The sequence below is a fragment of the Strix uralensis genome, chromosome 8 (genome assembly GCF_047716275.1).
Source record: "Strix uralensis isolate ZFMK-TIS-50842 chromosome 8, bStrUra1, whole genome shotgun sequence".
Lineage (NCBI taxonomy): Eukaryota > Metazoa > Chordata > Aves > Strigiformes > Strigidae > Strix > Strix uralensis.
In genome coordinates this window covers 11,645,271-11,664,970 of record NC_133979.1, presented here as the reverse complement: position 1 = coordinate 11,664,970, position 19,700 = coordinate 11,645,271, and the positions used below count along the sequence as shown (strand labels likewise).

The 19,700-nt window shown below is 62.3% G+C and overlaps 3 protein-coding genes across 9 annotated transcripts; 2 read left to right on the top strand and 1 right to left on the bottom strand.

Annotated features, from left to right (window-relative positions):
• The first annotated feature begins 1,018 nt into the window (after positions 1–1,018).
• PLK3 (polo like kinase 3) lies at positions 1,019–8,429 on the top strand. Of its 3 annotated transcripts, none has more exons than XM_074877188.1 (15): positions 1,019–1,265; positions 2,076–2,183; positions 2,270–2,386; positions 2,837–2,966; positions 3,054–3,141; positions 3,691–3,786; positions 4,495–4,690; positions 5,038–5,164; positions 5,564–5,673; positions 5,753–5,870; positions 5,975–6,058; positions 6,247–6,409; positions 6,537–6,666; positions 6,882–6,992; positions 7,372–8,429. In XM_074877188.1, exons 1-15 carry the CDS (start codon positions 1,107–1,109, stop codon positions 7,564–7,566), a joined length of 1,932 nt encoding a protein of 643 aa, XP_074733289.1. In that variant the 5' UTR covers positions 1,019–1,106; the 3' UTR covers positions 7,567–8,429. The 3 variants fall into 3 exon arrangements, with proteins under 3 accessions (XP_074733289.1, XP_074733288.1, XP_074733290.1); XM_074877187.1 differs by having other exon boundaries at positions 5,954–6,058; XM_074877189.1 differs by lacking the exon at positions 6,882–6,992.
• A 773-nt stretch (positions 8,430–9,202) lies between these two features.
• On the bottom strand, positions 9,203–9,956 carry DYNLT4 (dynein light chain Tctex-type 4). Its single transcript, XM_074877185.1, has one exon. The coding sequence runs from the start codon at positions 9,954–9,956 to the stop codon at positions 9,276–9,278; it is 681 nt and encodes a 226-aa protein (XP_074733286.1). The 3' UTR covers positions 9,203–9,275.
• Positions 9,957–11,917: 1,961 nt separating this feature from the next.
• On the top strand, positions 11,918–19,293 carry BTBD19 (BTB domain containing 19). 5 transcript variants are annotated; one of them, XM_074876199.1, is made up of 8 exons: positions 11,918–12,147; positions 14,300–14,537; positions 14,972–15,025; positions 16,605–16,664; positions 17,966–18,034; positions 18,394–18,525; positions 18,694–18,822; positions 18,967–19,293. In XM_074876199.1, the coding sequence occupies exons 1-8, from the start codon at positions 12,059–12,061 to the stop codon at positions 19,099–19,101; spliced, it is 906 nt and encodes a 301-aa protein (XP_074732300.1). In that variant the 5' UTR covers positions 11,918–12,058; the 3' UTR covers positions 19,102–19,293. The 5 variants fall into 5 exon arrangements, with proteins under 5 accessions (XP_074732300.1, XP_074732296.1, XP_074732299.1 ...); XM_074876195.1 differs by having other exon boundaries at positions 11,957–12,147; positions 18,697–18,822; XM_074876198.1 differs by having other exon boundaries at positions 11,957–12,147; positions 18,656–18,822.
• The last annotated feature ends 407 nt before the right edge of the window (positions 19,294–19,700 follow it).

Sequence of the window (19,700 nt, the reverse complement as noted above, 5' to 3'; positions counted from 1 at the left end):
ACAGAGACACGTCTTCCTCATGGCCATTAGAGAGCAGCACCGCTATGGCACAATGCCCGGCCACCAGCACAGCCAGGCTCACCCCACACCACCAGAGCCCCCCGGGAAGCACAGGATGGGGTGCCCAGGTCGTGAGGGGCAAGGATGGAGGTCCCCAGTAGTTGTGCAGGTCCCCAGTTCTGGTACTGGCCACCATGGGCAGCCGCAGGGGACTGGCCTTTCAGGGCTGTTTGAGGGTCACTGGGGCACGGGGCTGGGCTGGAGCAAAGCGTGGCCAAGGGGCACCTACCCAGGGGACAGCCTGGCTGGGGAGCTCACCTACATCTTCCACCGTCCCCTGCATACCCAGTGGCCCATCTAGGGTGGGCTGTGACCCCCCTCCCTGGTCCCTGGCAGAGTGAGGGGTCCAGGGGGGTGTCTGCCTGCATCCAGGTTTGGCATGGAGGCACCAGGGCCTGAAGTGAACACATGGGCTTTGAAATCCCACCCTGGACACAGCCTTTCCATGGGGTGTAGGTGTGGGGTCTCCAGTCCCCAGGGGGTTGTGTGACACAAGCTGATCACTCCTGTGGGGGGAGGCGTCCTGTGAGTGGCTGCAGGGATGTGTATTTAGGGGCTCTGCGTGTCCTGGGAGAGAGGGGAGGCAACTGAGGAGGGGTCTCTGCGCGTCTGTGGGGTCTCGGTGTTGTCTGGGGGGGGATCCCTGTCAGTGGGGGTCTCTGTGTCTGGGGGAGGGAGCATGGGGTACCTGGGGGGTTGCTGTGTGTGTATGGGGATCCCTGTGCGGTGGAGGCAGCAGGACCGTGGCCGGGCTCCCCCGGATGACGCCCGGCACAGGAGAGGCCGGTGGGTCTGTGGGGCCCCGCCGCCCTCTCCCACCTTCCTCCTCCCCTTTCCCCGTGCGGCGGCCGCTTTAAGGGCAGCGCGGGGCCGCCCGGGGGCGGGGCTCTGCGGGTGACGTCATCGCGCCCATTGATAAAGCCGGCGGGATTCCCGGGGCGGCAGCGCGCGGCGGCGGGGCCACGTGTGCGGGGCCCGGCGGTGGCGGAGGAGCAGCCGCCCCAGCCCCGCGGAGCCGCCTCCTTCTCCTCCTCCTCCTTCCCGCCATGGAGCCCGCCGGCCTCTTCCCCCCCTTCCCCGCCGCCTGCCCCCCCGCACAGCCCGCGCCCGCCCCGGCGCCCCCGCCCCGCGCGGCCGAGACCACCCGCATCATCACCGACCCCCTCTCCGGTCGCTCCTACTGCAAGGGTCGCCTGCTGGGAAAGGTACCGGAGAGAAGGGGGGCGGCGGGGGGGTGGGTACCGGGTTGAGTGGGGCTGGGGCCCGGCCCGGCCCGGCGCGGGGAGGGGCAGGGGGCTGCGCGCCTGCACGACAATCCCCCCCCCCCCCCCCCCCCGCCCCGGTGTGGCCCGGGGCTGGATGCGGCCCCCCGGCTGCCACACGCCGCCCCCACCCTCTCCGCCCCTCCCGGCGGGCACGCAGCGGCGCTGGAAGCTGTGAATCACCCGGGCTGGCTGCCTGCCTCGCCGGCTATCGGAGTCGCATCGGTTTCGGGGCGCCCCGCGGGGCGTGCGTGGGCCGGTGGGTGCCCCGGTTCCCAGGGGTGCCGGTCCGCGCCGCTCCGCCACACGCAGCCCTTCCTCCCGCTGCCAGCGGTGTGTGTAGGAGGTGGGTGCCGGTTCCCAGCCCGGCCCGGGCGGGCTCGGCGGCTGAGTGTGCAGATTGGAAGCTGACATCACGGCAGGAAAAACCTGTCTCCATGGGGCTGCCTTTCGGTGGCCTCCTGTTCCCGGCCTCCCTGCCCTGCGCAGGACTTTCCAGGTCGATCTGTCATGTGGAAAGATGCAGAGTCCGGCCATGGTGGGAGGAAAAATGCCCTGGAGGTTTTACAGGAACTGGGTGAAGAAAATCTCTGGTTGAGAGCATCATAGTTCAGATCTTAGTGGGCGACGCAGCAGGAGGGAGCGTGTGACGCTCACCAGGCTGTGCTGCAAGGGAATGGAGGAGGAGGCTTGTAAGCAGGCAGGAGCGAAGAGCTGTCTCTCACCCATCCATAACCACCTCTTTCCTTGCAGGGTGGGTTTGCACGATGCTATGAAATGACAGACCTCTCCAGCAACAAAACCTATGCTGTGAAGGTCATTCCTCACAGCCGGGTGGCTAAACCCCACCAGCGGGAGAAGGTGGGTGCCATGGGGCTGATGGGGTGCCGGGCTGGTGGGGTGCAGCAGGGGCCTTGTGCTCACCTGGGACTGCTGCTCCCTTTCAGATCACCAATGAGATTGAGCTGCACCGAGACTTGCACCACAAGCACATCGTCAAGTTCTCCCATTATTTTGAGGACGCGGAGAGCATCTACATCTTCCTGGAACACTGCAGTAGGAAGGTGAGCGCTGGTGTGGCCTCCTTGTCAGAAGATCTCCGAAACAGCCGTAGCTGGTTGGAGCAGGCCTTATCTGAGGTGCTTTGTTAGTACTCTCCTTCTCCTGGGCTGCCTGCTTTGTCACACCCTCTGAGCTCAGCTGTAAGCCATGTAGTTTCACATGGCACTGGGGACACTGCCATCTGCCTGTCCTGCTGCCTGTCCTCCTGCTCGTGTTGGCAGCCTGTAGCTCCTGGTGGGGCCACCATAAATCCGGTGGTTCCCCTGGCTCTGCTGAGCAGCCTCAACCTTGTGTGGGGAGTCTGCTGAGGTCATGGCTGTGGAAGGAGGATTATTTGTGGATGTGTAATTTCTGGAAGAACTGGCTTTGACCCTGACTGCCCCATGTCTAGTCAGCAGGGCTGCCTGTTCTCCCTGCCTGCCATCACCAAGCTGCCTTCTCTCCCTCTGCAGTCCCTGGCCCACATCTGGAAGGCCCGCCATACTCTGCTGGAGCCCGAAGTGCGCTATTACCTCAAACAGATTATCTCAGGCTTGAAATACCTTCACCTCAAGGGCATCCTGCACAGAGACCTCAAGCTCGGTGAGTGCTGTGATCGGGGCAGGGTGCTGTGTGGGGAGCGAGCTGCCCCAGAGGGACTTGTGGTGACGCATCACCCTTGACTTACAGGCAACTTCTTCATCAATGAAAACATGGAGCTGAAAGTGGGGGACTTTGGGCTAGCTGCTTGCCAGGATATCTCTGACCAGAAGAAAAAGTAAGTTTGAGGTTTCCCTGTTAGAGCCCTCAGGTTTCACTCTTCCTTTTCCTCCTGTGGCTTCCCGAGAGGGTGGAGGGGTGAGTGGTCCCTGCTAGTCTTAGGAGAGGAAGCCTTAGGGCCCCTTTCCAGGGTGGGGGAGTGATTCCTGCCCCAGCTGCAGGCAAGGCGAGGGGGCTGGGGGCTTTGTGGCTCCTTCAGGAGTGAGCTCGCAGCCGTCGGGGGAGAACAATGTGCTGACTATTGCTATTGTGCCTGCCCGGCTGCCCTGCCGGCTGCACAGGCTGGGACACAAAGGCTCTGTTCCTCCCCAGCTCTAGGACAAACTCTTCCCAATGGCTCCCCAGGAGCAGCTGCTCCTGACTCCCGGGAACTGGAGAGGGGGGAGTCTGTGTGGGGCTCCTTGTAGATGGAGGGGAGCTTTAGGCCACAAAGAGCAAAATAGAGGGGGGGAGACAGGCTGCAAGCTAAATCCCAGGGCTTGGAGCAGGGGGAGGTTGTCTGCGAGGGGATGCAGAGCATGCACTGACCTGGTACTCTGCCCTGCAGGACAATATGTGGGACCCCCAACTACCTGGCCCCAGAAGTGCTGCTGAGGCAGGGCCATGGGCCAGAGTCAGATGTGTGGTCTCTGGGCTGTGTCATGTAAGTCTGGGCCTGCTGGATGGGGAGGGGTCCAGGCAGCCCTGCCTGCATGGGCTGCGCGGGGAGAGCCGGGCTGTGGAGCAGCCCTGATGAGGAAGTCCTTGCGCTCTGCCTCGTGGCTTTGCAGCAGTTCCTGAAAGGCAGGGGGAGGGGAGCAAGCAGCCGGATCCTGCCCAGCCCCGCTTTGGAGCCGTGCTAGCAGCTGTCCCGGGATGCTGCTCGGGGGCTGCGCGAGCGGGAGCTGCAAAGGGCAGGCGCTCTCGTGCCACACAGCTCCAGTTCAAAGCTGGCTCAACCGCCCTGTGAACCTGATAAACAACGGAAAATCTTGGTGGCTGACGGCAGCTGCGGCTGTGTTTGGGGAGCGATCGCTGTGCTGCTTTGGCACATCCAGCCCCTCGCCTGGCCACTGCCCCCGCAAGCTTCCTGCTCCGCTTTCCGCCCTGGTGGCCGTACAGGGGTGCAAGCAGCAGTGGCAGAGGGTGGCCTTTGCCTGCCAGCCCTCTCCCCTTCCCTAGGGCTCCTTGCCTATTGCTCTAGAGAGTTGCTAGGAGGAAGTGTGGCCGGATGTGAGCACGGCCACCCGGGCTGGAAGTGGTGCTCCCGGCCAGGTGTGGTCGGCCAAATGCCAATAACTTCCTTGCTTTAAGTGCTGCTGAGTCACAGGCCTGGCGGGGATGTGACAGTGGCATGCATGTCCCCTCCCAGGTACACCCTGCTGTGTGGAAACCCTCCCTTTGAGACCTCTGACCTCAAGGAGACCTACAGGTGTATCAAGCAGGTGGAGTACACCCTCCCCGCCTTCCTCTCCCTGCCTGCCAAGCACCTCATCGCCGGCATCCTCAGACGCAACCCCCAGGACCGCTTCACCCTTGAGGAGATCTTGGACCATGAGTTCTTCAAGGTGAGCGGGTGGGAGCCTGGCTTTGGCCCTTCTCCAGGTGGGATGAGGCTTTTTGGGTTGTCCAGGGTGCTGTCCTTGGAGCACATGTCTCAGTCCTTCAAAGGAAGCAGCTGCTGTCCTGCCCAAATGCTGGCCAGAGAAACTGAGGGACCTGGAGTGCTCTTGCTGCCCTGTCCCTATAGCACCGGCTGTTTCCCATATTGATGCCAGTCATGGGGCAAAGGCTTGACAGAAAGGCAAGCTGGCTGTCAGAAGGGCTGTGAGTGACCGCAGTCAGCCCGGGGCAGCTGCTCTGCCTGGAGCATGTGGGCTATGGAAACCAAACCTCTGTCTTGATCTCTCTGCAGGGCTACACACCTGAGAAGCTCCCTCCCAGCAGCTGTGTGATGGCTCCAGAGCTGAGTCCCCCCAACTCGGCAAAGAGTCTGTTTGCTAAAGTCACCAAGACACTCTTTGGGAAGAAGAAACCCAAGGGTGAGTCCATGCACTTGCCCAAGAGCCTCTGGGTGACCCTTCCTCCAGGGAGAAGTGGGCCCTGTTTCCTGGAGACACCTCCTGAGGGGTCTCTATGGACCCCATCTCTGGCGCCAGTACAAGTTGGGCTTGTCCCTGCCCTTCTGGTGCTGGTGGCCTGGCATGGGTGTGTGCCTGGAGAGCGGATGCTGTGCTGCAACTCATGGGTGCAGTTCCTCCTGGAAGCCCTGTGTTGCATGAGAACTGGGAAGTGAAAGTGGGAGGCAGCTGGCTGACACCATCCTCACTACCATGGGCATGGGAGCAGATGAGGGAGAGTACTGAGCTACTGGGAGGGGTGGCCCAGATGTCCCCATCCCATGTGCTCAGCAGTATGCTCATCACTTGCTCTCTCCTCAGTCAAGAAGGGCTCTTTGGAGGACAAGGATGACCTCTCCAAGCTAGTCACTGGGCTGATGAAGACCTCGATCTGCCGGCAGATGAGCTATAAAACGGTGGAAGGGAATGAGGTGAGAACATCCCTGAGCCTGTGCACACACCTCTTTGGGGGAGCAGGCAGGATGGTGATAAATCCAGGTCTCTCTGCAGGCCACCCCTGTATCATGCCGCAGTGCCAGCTCTAGCCCCGTGGAGACAGTGATGGAGGAGACATCTCACAAGTCTGTGTCCCCCTCCATCCGGGGGACGATGGCCAGCAGCTGTGAGGGTGAGCAATACTTGCCCAGGCCACCCCAGCCTATCCTGAGCTTCCTGACCTGCCCTGGCTGATAGCGGGGCCGGCTGACTCAGCCTGTCATCTTCTCTCCGCAGCCTTTGAAGACTGCATCACCGCCTCTGCAATCATCGAGTCAGCTGTCCGGCTCCTGCGGACCTGCCTCTCCTCCATGCCCCCAGGTAAACCGGTTGGACTGCTCTGGGGTGGGACAGGGCGCTCTGCATCCCCATGGGATGAAGGCATGGATGCTATTTGGGGTACTTTAAATGCTGTCAGAGCTTGCTGCAGGGAGTCCGCTCCCCCCTGGGGAGGTGAGGTGGGCAGGGGCTGACTGCCTGGTTTGCTCACCTCCTCTCTTCTCCACCAGCGGACAAAAACCCAGCTTCCCTGGCCCGCCATGAGCACTTTGTCTGGGTGAGCAAGTGGGTGGATTACTCCAACAAGTATGGCTTTGGCTACCAGCTCTCCAACCGCAGCATTGGGGTCCTCTTCAACAACGGCACGCACATGACTCTTTCCCCCAACCACAGGTAAGCGGTGGGGAAGGGGCTGGTGTCTCTGGGGAAGCCTCTCGGGTGTGAAGGGGCAAGGGGAGGCTGTGCCAGTGGTGGGTTTGGTGCTGGGGAGCCTCAAAGCTCACAGTCTGCTCCCTCCCAGGACGGTGCATTACAACCCAACCAACAGCAAACACCTTGTGTTCTCTGTGGCCGCCATCCCTGAGCAGCTGCAGGGACAGATGAGTGTCTTGCGCTACTTTGCATCCTACATGGAGCAGCATCTCATGAAGGTGGGTGCTGGGCCCCTGGAGTGCACTGGGCTCACGGGTGGGTTGGATGTTGGGTCATGGCTTGACCGCACTGCATGGGGTTGTGGGACTCCTGGCTCACAGGCTGTTGGTCAGATGGACACCCAGAGTTGTGTGTCCAGGTTTGGTTGTGTGTTTGCTGGTGGCAGTGCTCCCATGTATGTGACCAGTGGCTTATGCAGACCCTTCTCTCCAAGGGAGGTGACCTGCCCAGCATAGATGACCTTGGGCAGCCAGCCCTGCTCCTCCTGCAGTGGGTGAAGACTGACCAAGCCTTGCTCATGCTCTTCAGCAGTGGCACTCTGCAGGTACGTGTAGGGCACAGTGGAGATGCTAAGACTTCTGTGGGGAGGAGGCCAGCTGGGGACTCCTGGCCTGTGTTAGATCTTGTCTGCCACAACCCAAGTGCAAGGTCCAGCTGTGAAAACAGCTGTGGGTACAGGATGCCGCTCCAGTGCCTGGAGCGGCTGGTCGCAGCTTTTCCAGCCCAATGGGGATATGACGCTTTAGTCGGCCACTTCTGTCTGCCCCAGTGCTGGGGCTGCTGCGTTCCTGCCATGGGGCATGGAGCAGGGATGCTCCTGGGCAGGTCAGGGAGGAGGAACGGGTTGAGGAAGTGTGGCTCCATCCCATCTCCCGACATGCTGTGGGAAGCGTGGGTTAAACCAAGCCCAACCTGTCTCCTAGGTGAACTTCTACAATGACCACACCAAGGTGATCATTAGCAAGCCTGACCACTCCTGCCTTGTCACCTACATCAACCGGGAGCGCAACTCCTACACCTACAAGCTGTGCAGCATCCAGGAGCTGGGCTGCTCTCCTGAGCTCCACCACCGCCTCAGATACATCCTCAAGCTCCTCCAAGAACGGGCTGAGGCCTAGTGTGGGACCTTGGGGGACCCTCTCTGGATGTTAGAGGTCTCCCCCTGCCCTCCCACGGGATGGGAGGTATGTTGTGGTGCTGGCTGCCTGCCTGGACACCCTGTATCCTGGTGCTCAGCTGGACTTTGGACTAAGACATGTGGATGTGGTTACAGCAGCAGATCTGGACATCCTTGCTGTTCCCTGGCTCTGGGCAATTGCTGTCTTACCACTGGTGGCTCCTGCTCTGGTTGTGCTGGTCTTAGTGGAGTGGACTGAGGTGGCACAGGGAGGTGGTGGGCGAGTGCCCTGTAGCCAGGTTTGAGGCTGGCTGTGCCTCATCTGTGGCCTGGTGCTCCAGCCTGCCCTGGCTGGCAGCTGCCTGCAGTGAGGGCTTGGGCTGTCCTGCCCAAGGTGATGTACCAGTTGCACAGATCCTCTCCATGGCCTGGAGAGGACTGGCACAGCCATGACCTCAAGGCTTGGCTGCTGTGGGGTAGGAAAAACTCCTTCCCAGGGGTAGACAGGGGTGAAGGGTGCTGCCTGCCCTGCCAGGGGTTGTGTGGGCTGGTGTGTGCCACTCCACAACTGCTACACTAAGGAGGGGGCTGTGCTGGGCCCAGCTGTGTCCTTTCTGCTCCCAAATTGTGAATTGTCTGGTACAACTTGAGGTTTGATAAAGGGTGGGGGGGGGGTGGGATCCAAGGGCTTGCCTGAAGAAGCCCTTGTCTTGCTGGGACTTGTTTCAAGGCAGTCTCTGTTGTGTTGGGACTATTTATGTATCTTATTTATATGGAATTATTTATTTTTCCTGTTGGTCTGTCCATGTGCAGCTCCCCCGTCCCTGACTCACCTCAATAAAAAATTATTTGTGTAAGGGCAAACTGTCTGCTTTGCTTGAAGCTGGGGTCACAGAAGGGTTTTACCTTCCCCATCATCCTTGCTCTGGGGCTGCTTCTGCCTGCCAGGCAGGACCCCTCTTGACACTGACTATTGCTGGGGGACAAGGTCAGGGAGGCAGGAGGGGGGTGAGGAGCCCATGTGGTACCTCCACTCCCTTTCCTGGGGGTGGCAGGAAGGGCAGAGTTAGCTCTTGCTGATGCTTGTGGAGCCCTGGAGCTGCCTCAGCTTCTCCTTGCTGCCAAACTCTCATTCCCAAGTGTCTCTGCACTTGGACCAAACCCAGCTGCTGTCATGCTTCTGTTGAGCTGGAGAAGGCAGGGGCTGTGGCCCAGAGGCTGGGTGGGTTGCCTGGGTCCTTGCACTGAGACCTGGTATCATGGGATATGAGCTGGGAATGAAGCCAGGAAAGAGGAGGGACTTAATCTGCTCCATGATCTTGCTTTGAATGTGATCTGTCACCTCCTTCCCCAGCGCTGGTGTAATCAATCTGCCTTGTGAGCAGCTTGTGTTGTGGGAAGCAGGCTAGGCTCCTCCCTGTAGCATGGCCTTGGGCAGCTGCCTGCTCCAGGCTAATGCAGCCTTTTGGGTTCTATTTGCTGCAGCTTGGAGCTTTTTGCAAACTCTGGTAGTGGAAACTTTGGAGGGGGGGTGGAACCCAGGCTGGGGGGTGTAGTAAGCATCAGGGCACTGAGGTGCATCCATACCTTGCTCCCTGCACACACCATGGCCAAAGACTCCAAGTATGAGACACAACTGGAGCAAACCTCTTTATTTCAGCTGCTCTCCCCTTGCACTTCTACAAGGCTGTGTGGAGGGAGCGGCAGATGCTACTCAAAGTAGACCCCATGCACTGTGGCCACAGCAAAGAGGGAGGCATTGGAGAAGGTGGCAGAGGCAAAGCTGTCACTCTCAGGGTCCCACAGTGCCCGGCTGGCCACCAGCAGGCTCTGCTGGCCCTGCTGCCCCAGCAGCACGTTGCAGACCAGCTTGTAGCGGGGTGGCACCACCTCCTTTGCCTGGCTCTGCAGCAGCTCGACCAGGCTCTGGGCTAGCAGGGCACTGCCCTGGGGGCTGTAGACTGTGGTTCCCAGGGCACTGGCCAGGGCCCCCTCCAGCACCTGCTGCACCCGCCCGGCGTTGAACTTGCAGCCTTTGTCTGGCCGCATCCTGTAAGTGTTTTGAAGGCGGGTCTTGAGGACAGGCTGGAAAAGGGGGAGCCCCGAGAAACTCACGTGGCTGTGGAGCATCCAGGGGCATCCAATGGAGGGGCGCCTGGCCCCTGGGGCTGCCCCAAGCGAGCTGCGGCGGCTGGCCAGGGGTGCTGGGAGGGTGCTGAGGATGGAGCTTCGGCGGGAGAGCAGGAGAGGTGGTTTGCCTTCCTCAGTGCCTCGGGCCGGGCCTGGGGGCTGGGACCCACGGCGGGTGGCCCGGAGCAGAGGGGCTTCGGTGTTGTCCACAGCCATCACCTGGGCTGGCAGGGCCATCTCTGGGGATGGCTGCTCGGCCATATGGGTGACCTGGAAAGGAGATGTGGCTCTGAGTGTCATGGGAAGGTGGGTTGTCCCCCAGGCTCTCTATCCCACTGCCTTGCCTTTGCTTCTCCCTGTCTCCTGCAAATCCCACACCTCCTGGCATGCAGTTCCCTGAGGGGCTGGGGGAACTGTGGCAGCTGCCTTCCCTTCTCCAGCACCTCCATCCCCAGCAGGCTCAGCCAGCAGGGGCTGATCCAGTGCAGCCATGCACAGCCCATCCAGCCCTCTGCTCTCACAGCCCCAGCCTTTCCCCTGGCACAGGTGAGTGACTTCATCCCCTCCAGCCTCCCCAGCCCTCCTGCCTGCATCTGGTCCCGCACTTACCGCTGGCCCCACTCCTGCCCTGCCAGGGAAAACCCAGGGGACTTGTCTCCAGTCGATGTTGTGCTCCTGGCTGCCCAGGACCAACCTTGGTCCCCCAAGTCACAGTGAGCAGGGCCAAACCCATTGTGCTTCTGGAGGTGGAGTGTTGCTACATGACACTGCAGCTCTCCAGGGCTGCTCTGGGGCACGGCTCCTGTAACTCCTTGTTTCCTGGTCCCTAGACAGCCCCGTCTCCTTTCACTCCTGCCCTGTCTGCATTTCCAGCTGTGCCAGCACAGGGACACAGTTGTTCTAGGCACATACCCTCCAACCTTGACTGCTGCCTGCCAGCCCCCAAAAATGCTTGCTGGTGCTGAATGTGCAAAGGAAGAGCAGCAGGTGAAGAACAGCCACTGTTATTGCTGCTTTGCACCCCAACTATGAGCTGCACCAGGGCTGGGACCTCCAACAGCTTGATTTTACCCAAAGGTTTGCATCCTTCGGGTACTTATCCCCCCCTGCACCAAGGGAGAGTGTGGGCAGGTGGGCACACATCGCATGCAGCCCTGACATGTGCTGGGGGACCCTGTTGCTGCAATGCCCTGGCCTGAGGACAGGTTTGCTGGGGGCTCCTGATCCCCAGTGGGGTTTCTCTCTGCCGGCGGAGCCCAGCCCAGCTGGTACACCACAGCCACCCCGTCAATGTGCCTTTGTCTGGCCTGGCTGCTGAGCTATTTGAGGAAAGTGGAGACGGCTTTTGTGTTTCTATCTCCCGTCAGAGGTATTTATAGCCTGCTGCTGACTAGTGCTGCCAAGCACACTGGCAGCTGGACCCCGCTCCCTCGGGGTGCTGCCGTTGGCTGTGGGCCCTACTCCTCCCTTTCCCTCCCACTGCTGCTAGCAAGCGAAGGTGGGTCCCTCCATGGGCACCCTCCCTCCGTCCCCATCCGTGGGCTGCTTGGGGCCAGACAGGCTTGGGAGAAAGGGGATGGGGCATCCTCTGGCACCACACTTGGTTTGGGCTTGGGCAAGGATCGTTATGCTTTTTTTCTGCCTGTGATCGTTTGTGTCCTGAGTAGATGTGAGAGCGGCAGGGCTTTGGCCTCGAGCATCGGCAGGAGGGAAGGCTTTTGCCATTTCAGGAGGGTAGATCTCCCTGCTGGGCTCAACTTTGCTTCACTGCCAGGGCTGGGGACCCAGCCCTGCCCAGCGGCTTTCCACGGGGCCTGTGCATGTGGAGGTGGGGGTGATCTTTCTGCATTTAACCTGTGCATGTGTTGTCTTTTCCAAAACCCCAGCTGCCTGCCTCTCTTCACCCTCATGGACTCCTCTGCAGCACAGCCACCGGCGAGGGCGGGGGGGCAGGTTCCCGGGCCGGGGGTGCTGGGGCCATGTCGTGAGGATGCCCCTTGAACCGAGATGCAGGCCTGCAAACGCCCAGAGCCCCCTCATCAGCAAGGGTGGGCTTGACCACTCGCCGCCCCCTCTCTCCCTCCCGCTGCCTGCCCAGCTGCCTGGCCCTGGCTCTGCCTGCCAGGTTTCCCTAGCAATGGGCCTTGTCGTACGGCGCGGCAGCCTCCTCCCCGCGGCCTCCCCAGGCCGGCCAGCCTCCTGCCTGCCTGCCTGCCGCCTGCCTGCCTGCCTGCCTGCCTCCGGCCTGCCTGTCTCCGGCCTGCCTGCCTGCCTGCCTGCCTCCCGCCTGCCTCCCGCCTGCCTCCCGCCTGCCTCCCGCCTGCCTGCGCCGCCTTCCTCCACCGCCCTCCCCAAGGCAGCCCATGGCCGGACCCTGCTCGGCGCGGCTGCAGGGCGAAGCGGCCACCTTCACTGCAGCCCTCCGCACCCTGGTCAACAACCCCCAGTTCAGGTGAGGGACCGGGGGGCCGCCACCCCCCAGCCATGCCGAAGCCCCCGGCGCCTGCTTCGTGTTGCTTTCCCACGGCCCTGAGTCCTGCTGGGGTGTGTGTGTGGGTGGTATTGGGGCCCCTGGGCGATGTGGGGAGCCCCGGACAGTTGGTGGGGCAGCCATGGCTTCTGCATGCCCCCGGGCACCCCGCACGGCTTTTGCAGTGCTCCCCCCACATTCTCACAGCTGCGGGAGCCCGGGGCTGCCCGGGTGCATCCCCCTCCTGGGACAGCCGCTGCCTTTCGGAAGGAAGGAAGGTCTCTGGGTGCACCCAGACCCCCTCTGTCCCCGGGCATGGTGCCAGCAGGGCAAGGCAGTGTCCCAGGCTAAATCCCATGCTGGGGCTCCTGCCATTGGGGTGTGGGGGTACTGCAGTCACCCCATGCCCCAGAGGCAGCCACCCATGCTCAGCTCCTTTCTGACCCTGTCTTTACTGGTGCTTTTCTTTGACATCTCCAACCTACCTGCATCCCAGAGGGCAGGTGGCAGCCCAGCCAGCCCCCCTCACAGCGCCTGGCGTCCCTGTCACCTCCTCCCAAAGCGGGGAGCAGAGATGGAGAGCTGCTGCCTCGGCTGCCCCCCACCTACACAGCACCTCCTGCCTGGCAGCTGGCTGGCTGTGTGATCCTCCTTGCCCATTTCATGCTGAGGACTGACACAAATGCTAGTGCTATCTGAGGAAATCCCCATCCCTGCTGAAATTTTGGCCACCCAGAAGAGAAATCCCAGTGAAAACTCCCCGGCCACATGCCAGGCAGTGGGGAAGTGGTTGCCAGTGCCTGGCCATCCCCAGCCCACATCCTGCTGCTCGCATCTTGCATCCCACAGCCTTCATCCCGAATCCCGCAACCCGCTTCCTGCAGCCTTCATTCTGCATCCTGCAATCCACACTCTGCAACCATCAACCTTCATCCTGCATCCTTCACCCTGCATCCTTCCTCCTGCAGCCTTCATTTTGCATCTTGCAACCTGCACCCCACACCAGGTATCCTTTGTCCTACATCCCACTCTCTGCAACCTTTATCCTGCACCCATCCTGCACCCCCCATCCTGCAGCCTGCATCTGCATCCCAAACCTTGCATCCCACAGCCGCAGCCTGCATCCCGTATCTCACAGCCCGCATCCTGCAGCCTGCACCCTGCTTCCCCTCCTTGGCCTGTGGACCATAGTCACGCAACAGTTTATTTCAGTCCCTCCCTCTTGCAGTAGCAGTCATGGAGGACCTGTTGGGCTCTGCTCACACCGCCCAGCACACCCCAGCCCTGTGCATCCTGATATACATGTGGGATGACGTAGGTGCCCTTCCCTCTGGTGGGCACATCCATCTCCCAGCGGGACACCATGAGGGTCAGGCCATGGGCTTGTGCATGGCCTCGTGGCAGTTTGGGTGGCATGTCCTCTGCTCATTGCCCTGCTGGGGTGGAGGAAGAGAGGAGGAGGAGGTGACAAGGGCATGGCTGTGCCATGGCTGCATGGTGCACAAAGGCTGGAGACTCCCTCCCATTTGCCTGCTCCCTTTCCCCTGATCTTGCCTCCCTTTCCTGGGGCCATGGGGCTGGGGAACTGTGCTGGAGGGGGCTGTGGGGGCCCAGGGCAGCAGGATGGACCCTGTGCCCCAGTGTGCACCACAGGCTGCCCTGTCACACAGACCTGGGGAGGGCCAGTGCCAGCCTCGCTGGCAGCGATGCCAGAGGTTTCGCATCTCTGAGCCTGTGAGTCAGTTCCCGTGAGTCAAGGAAGTCGAGCCTGGTGGCAGCTGTGCTTTCCCTGACTCTGCTGTGCCAAAAGAGAAAGCCACTTTCTCCTGCTGTCCCTGGCCTTTCTCTGCCCTGCTCTGTGCCAGCATCCAGAGCTGTCTGTGCTGGCACCCATGGCTGTCTGTGCTTTCCAGAGGACCCGTTTTGCTCACCCCACCTGCAGCATTCAGATGGCCACAAGGAGCCACCAGCAAGGACCCCTCCTTGCCTCTGCTTGGAAAAGCCCCTGGATTAAAACTAAAGGGCCCTGCCCAGCTGGGATGGGCACCCAGCTGGTCCCTGCCCATGTGCCTTGTCCCAGCCCCAGGGCATCCCGTGTCTCGGCTTCCCTGGCATGGTCCCTTCTCCCCCACAGCGACGTGACGTTTGTGGTGGGCCGGGAGCAACAGAAGGTTTTTGCGCACCGCTGCGTGCTAGCGTGCCGCTGCCAGGCTTTCCGGGGGATGCTCAGCCAGGGGCCAGTGGGCAGTGAGGACTCCCCCAGCAGCATCCCATCCCAGGGCCCCTTCATCCTGGGCAACGTGCAGCCCGAGGTCTTCCTGGCCGTCATCGAATTCCTCTACACCAACAGCGTCACCCTCAACAGCCACATCGTGAGTGGGGATGGGGCTGACAGGGACCATGGGCAAGGGCAGGACAAGGTGGGAGGTGCAGGGGTGGGGGGTGCTTTGTAGGTCCTGGGGTGCTGCAGGTGGAGGGGATGCTCTGCATGATGCTTTCTGGCTGACTAACAGTGCAATGAGCGTGTGGGGTCTCAGCCCAGCACAGTGGGGTGTCCGGAGCACCTTGTCCTACATGTGTCTGCCCCAGCCTTGGGACAGCTGGCTGTGCACACCCTGGATGCTGGGAATGGGGACACCAGAGCAGGACACCTTCATATGCCCCCATACAGCAGCCCCTTCCCCCTGACCGTGCCCCACCTGGGAGCTCCCACAGGGGCAGGAGGACACATGCCCTTGGCCCCTGGGCTGCCATGCCCATCTGTGACCCTGCCCGCTGATGCTCACAACATCTCTCTTGCCTGCAGGTACTAGAGGTGCTGACCTCGTCGGTGGAGTACGGCCTGCAGGACCTGTGCAAGGTATGGCTCTGCTTAGACTGGGGACGGTGGTCCCCAAGTGCCCCCTGGGCTGAGGAGCACCCCGAGGTGGTCCCCACATGGCTGGTGGCTCTGAGGACAGCACCATGGTGCATCACCCGGGTCCAGCGCAAGCTCAGTCCCTGCTTCTCGATCCTGGAGGGTCTCTCCGGAGGGATCCCCCTTGAGGGGGTGCAGCACCGGTCGGGAGCCCCACAGGGGCCGGGAAATCCCAGGGAAAGGCATGGGGCCTCATGCCTCCTGTTCAGCAAAGGGCAGCAGGAAAGCCCCTATGCCATCGCCCACGGTTGCTCTGTGGTCATCTGGCAGGATGATGCCGTAGGGAAAGCCCCGGTCCTGGGGAGCACTCAGCAGGCCAGCCGTGGTGCTGCCAAGGGGGTGCTGCTTCGGGCAGGAAGGTTTTGGGAAAGCAGCAGGGAGTAAAAGGGAGGAGTGGGGGCCGGATGAGGAGGGGGCAGGGAACTGAAGCAGCTCAGCATTGGGGAGGGTGGCTGGGCCACGTCATCAGAGTGATTCCTGAATTATGGCTGGGCTGATCGCGTGACCCGCCATCTCGCGCCCAGACTTCCCCTTCCTTCCCACCGCGCCGGGGAAGGACCTTGCTGAGGAACCGTGGGCTGCTGTGTGCTGGGATGGTGGGCTGGGACTGCCCCGTCAGCCCATGGGGACATGCTCAGCCGAAGCCCAGATGTGGCACGGGGCTGTCAAACAGCTGGCTGGGCAGGGAAGGGACATAAGGGGTGTTGCAAAAAAGGGGGACCCCATGCCCCAGTCACATGAGTCCCACCCCACCACCCAGCAAATGAATCCTCAGGGGGATGACCTGCAGCGGGGAGAGCCGTAAAGGAGGCAGAGGGGCGGGGAAGGGGCTGACCAAGAACAGCCGGGGAAGTCCATGGCTTCATCCCCAGCTGCAGGGTGACTTCATGTCCCTCCTGGCAATGACTCAGGGCCCTTCTGCGCCAGCTGACAGCTCCTCCCTGCGTGTCACATCCCCTTGGGTTTCCCAGGGGCTCTGACCCCTTTGCGTGGGAGACAGCTGGGATGGGCAGGAGGGAGGTCATGCTCCCCAATAGACGTGCCTGGCTGCATCCCACCTGCATCGCCCGCGTGTGGGCTGCAGCTGGAGGTGCTGGTCCCCAGCAGTCATAGGCAGAGCACAGCTGGCAGGCAGGACTGGGCAAAGCTGGGGTCACCCAGAGCACTGTGGCTGACACCAGGGGTGTCCCCCCTGGCAGGACATGGCAGGTGACTGTGGCCAGGGTTAGGTGACCCACCTGGGGCTATGAAGTTGGCTGGTGTTTGGGCACATCAGGCTCAGTCCCTGGCTGAATCAGTGCCCAAGCTGGCTGTCCACAGGCTGTGCTGTGAGTCATCCCACAGTCTATCACTGCTTTACAAAAAATGGGGGGGGGAAGATGGAGGTGCCTCTACCCCATGTTCCATGTTCCATGTCCCATATCCCACGTCCTGGGGGCTCAGGGAATGCTGAGAGTCACTGGAGGGGGGACAGCATGGCTGGGTCTCCACTCTGCCCACCCTCTCCCCATTTGCTTTCCAGCTCTGTGTCAAGTTCATCAAGGACACGCTGACCGTGGAGCAGGTCTGCGAGGCCCTGCAGGTGAGTGTGACCCCAATGGGGTCACAGAGGGTTAAAAGTAGTCCATCTGATTTTGGGGCAGGAGCTGGCCTGACCCTCCTGACTGGGGGGGCAGGATTTCCTACCCATCCCTGGCTCAGCAGCTGCTCTACCAGCTCCTGGACACCTTGTACCAGGGCTGCAAGGGACACTACAGCCACCACAGCCTGGCAGGGAAATGTCCTCACACTGCCCTGAGCAGGGCTGGCCAGAGCTCCCCAGTGCCAGGGCGTTGCCATCACCTGCATGGAACTGGGAGGCACTGGGTTTCTGGGAGCTCTCATGCTTTTGAGGCCAGTCCCAAAAACTCTTCTGAGAGTTGGGGCACCTAAAAATAGCCTTGGCAAGGGGGGTCCCAATGGCCCTGCCACAGTGCTTGGTGGGACCGAGACTGCTCCCCAGAGAAGGGGGATTTGTTCCACCTCCCGTAGGCTAAAGCAATGCTCTCAGGGCGAGATGCCGGCCCCAGAGCACAGAAACTCCCACCAGACACGGTGCCAGACCACCACAGCGTAAACAGAGCTAAAACTGGCCTGGAGGAAACAAACAGAAAACCCCAAAACCCCAGAACAAAACAAACCTGAAGAAAACATCTCGCTTTCCCTCCCCTTTTGCGTCAACGCCGGTCCCCTGCTGTGGTGGAGGAGGAGGCAATGCTCACCCTGCCTGTGCTGGTCCTGAGTACCCCACACGCAGGGGCTGCCACCGCAGGGGGACAGGGATGTGTCCTGCTGGTGCCCAGATGGGCAGTGCCAGCCCTGGGATGAGCATTGCTGCGTAGGGCTGGAGGAGGATGGGAGCACCCCAAATTCCTGCTGCAGTGGGGGATGGCAACTATGGGGCAAGCTGGGGCTGGCACCAGGACAGGGGGCACATGTGGGAGGGTCTAAGCAGACCCTGTGCCCACGCAAGGAGTGCTGAGGATGAGTGGCCCCCCCCCCCATGTCCCCACAGTGTGGCCTTGTGAAAGCGATGCTGGGGCCCCTTGCCCACCTGGGGCTGGGTGACATCCCCAAGCAGAAGTGGAAAATCAGGTGCTTCCTGCTGACGACAGGACTGGGTGACCGTTGTGGGTGGTAGAGCCACCAAACGCTTTGCTGTGGGTCAGGCCAGGAAAGGAGGGAACCTTGGTGTCCCCCCACCACACACACCTGCACTGTGGCACCCACACATGGGGACGCTCACCTTACCTGGGTCCCTGAGAGTGCCTGTGTCTCTGCAGGGCTTTGGCAGGGGTCCCTCCTGCCCCGGACCCCCTCGCAGGTGTCTGTGTTGTCCCACAGGCTGCGGTGACCTACGGGCAGGCAGACCTCCAGCAGCACTGCCTGGCCTTCATTGAGGGCTGCACTGCGGTACGGCTGTGGGTGATGGGGGAGCATGGCACGGGGTACCCCGGGCATGGGGAGCACTGGGGGCACGTGGCATGGGGAACACAGCATGAGACAGGGAAATGGGACCTCTAAGAATGGGGTGGCTGGAGGCTGAGCAGGGGACAAAAGAAGCAAATGGTGTCTGGGGAGAAGCTGCTGGGTGCCAGGTGGAGGCTGGCTGGGGGGGGTACTGTGGTGCCAAGGAATGGGGGGGGGTCTGGGTTGGGGGATGCTGGCGTGCCAGGCAGGGATGGCACCAGGATGGGTCTGGTGGCCCATGGAGAGGGGGGGTTGGTGTGGGGTCCCAGTACCAGCACCCTGGTGCTCCGATGTGCTGGCAGGCGGTGGTGCGGACACAGGGCTTCCACGAGCTCTCTGACGTGGTGCTGGCACGGGTGCTGCGCAGCGACCGCCTGGCCGTGGACGAGCTGGACCTGGTGCAGGCTGTGCGGGAGTGGGCGCACGTCAGCTCGGTGAGTCACTCAGGGTGCCTGGACCACCACCCCCCCAGGCAGGGAACCCAGGCACCCTGTCCCTGCGACCAGGGCTGTGTGATGGGCACAGAGGCTGTTTCACTCTCCCCAAACACTGCCTGGTGCCCAGGACATCACCAGCCCCATCCCTCACGTCCCGCTGACCAGCAGGCTGTCCTGGAGCGCCCGGTGCCCGAGGTGGCCGCTCTGCCCGTGCGGGAGCTGCGCCTGCCCTTGCTGGCACCCAGTGAACTGGTGACCCTGGAGAGCCACAACCAGCGGGATCTGCTCATCCCGGTGAGCTGCTGCCTCCTCTCAGGGTGCCCTGGCTCACCTCTGGGGCTGGAGGATGCTGCAGGGCTGGATTTGGGGGGGGGACGACACACCAAGCTGTGGCCATGCTGATGCCTCCATCCCTCTCCCCCATCCCCGTCCCCACAGGCGGAGAGCATCGCGGCGGCCTGGCGGGCCCACGCGCTGCGGAAGGGCAGTGGGGTGCCCTCCCACCTCTGCCGGCCCCGGCGTGGCACGCAGCCCCGCGACCACCACCGTCACCTTGACCCACACGCCAAGTAGGGGCTGGGGGTCAAGGTCCCCCCCAGCCCGACCCAGGGGCCCCTGGCCGGGTGGTCTGCAGTGGGGCAGGCTGTGGGGCTGGGCACTGCCGGAGGTACTGCCATGGCCAAGAGCATCACTAAAGGGCTTTGCCCCACGTCCCGGTTTTGGGGTCAGGGCAGGATGCCCGGGTCACCCCAAGAAGCGGTGCAGGGACTTGGGGGGGGGCGGTGTGGGGTGTTGGAGCTGGGCCGTGGAGTGGGTGCGAGGACATCCAGGCACCCGCATGCAGCCCGGGCAGTGACCCCAGGGGTGGCGGGGCTGCAGGAGTCCCTTGCGGGATGGGGACTCAGGGTGAGCTCCCCCTTTCCCAGCCCCACTGCTGCCCCCCCGTGCCGGGCCCTGTGCTGGGGCCCTTCCCCAGGGCCGTGCTGCCCTCCCCCGGCGGCGGGGCCGCGCTGCAGCAGGCAGCCAGCGCTGGCACCGGCCTGGGCAGGGGCACAACCCCCCCTCCCCACTACAGCAGTGGGGAAGGGGCTGAACCCGGGGCTTGGGGGGGGGCAAGTGGGAGCGGAGACCCCGGCATCTGCACCCACCCAGCACCTCTGCACCCATGCCAG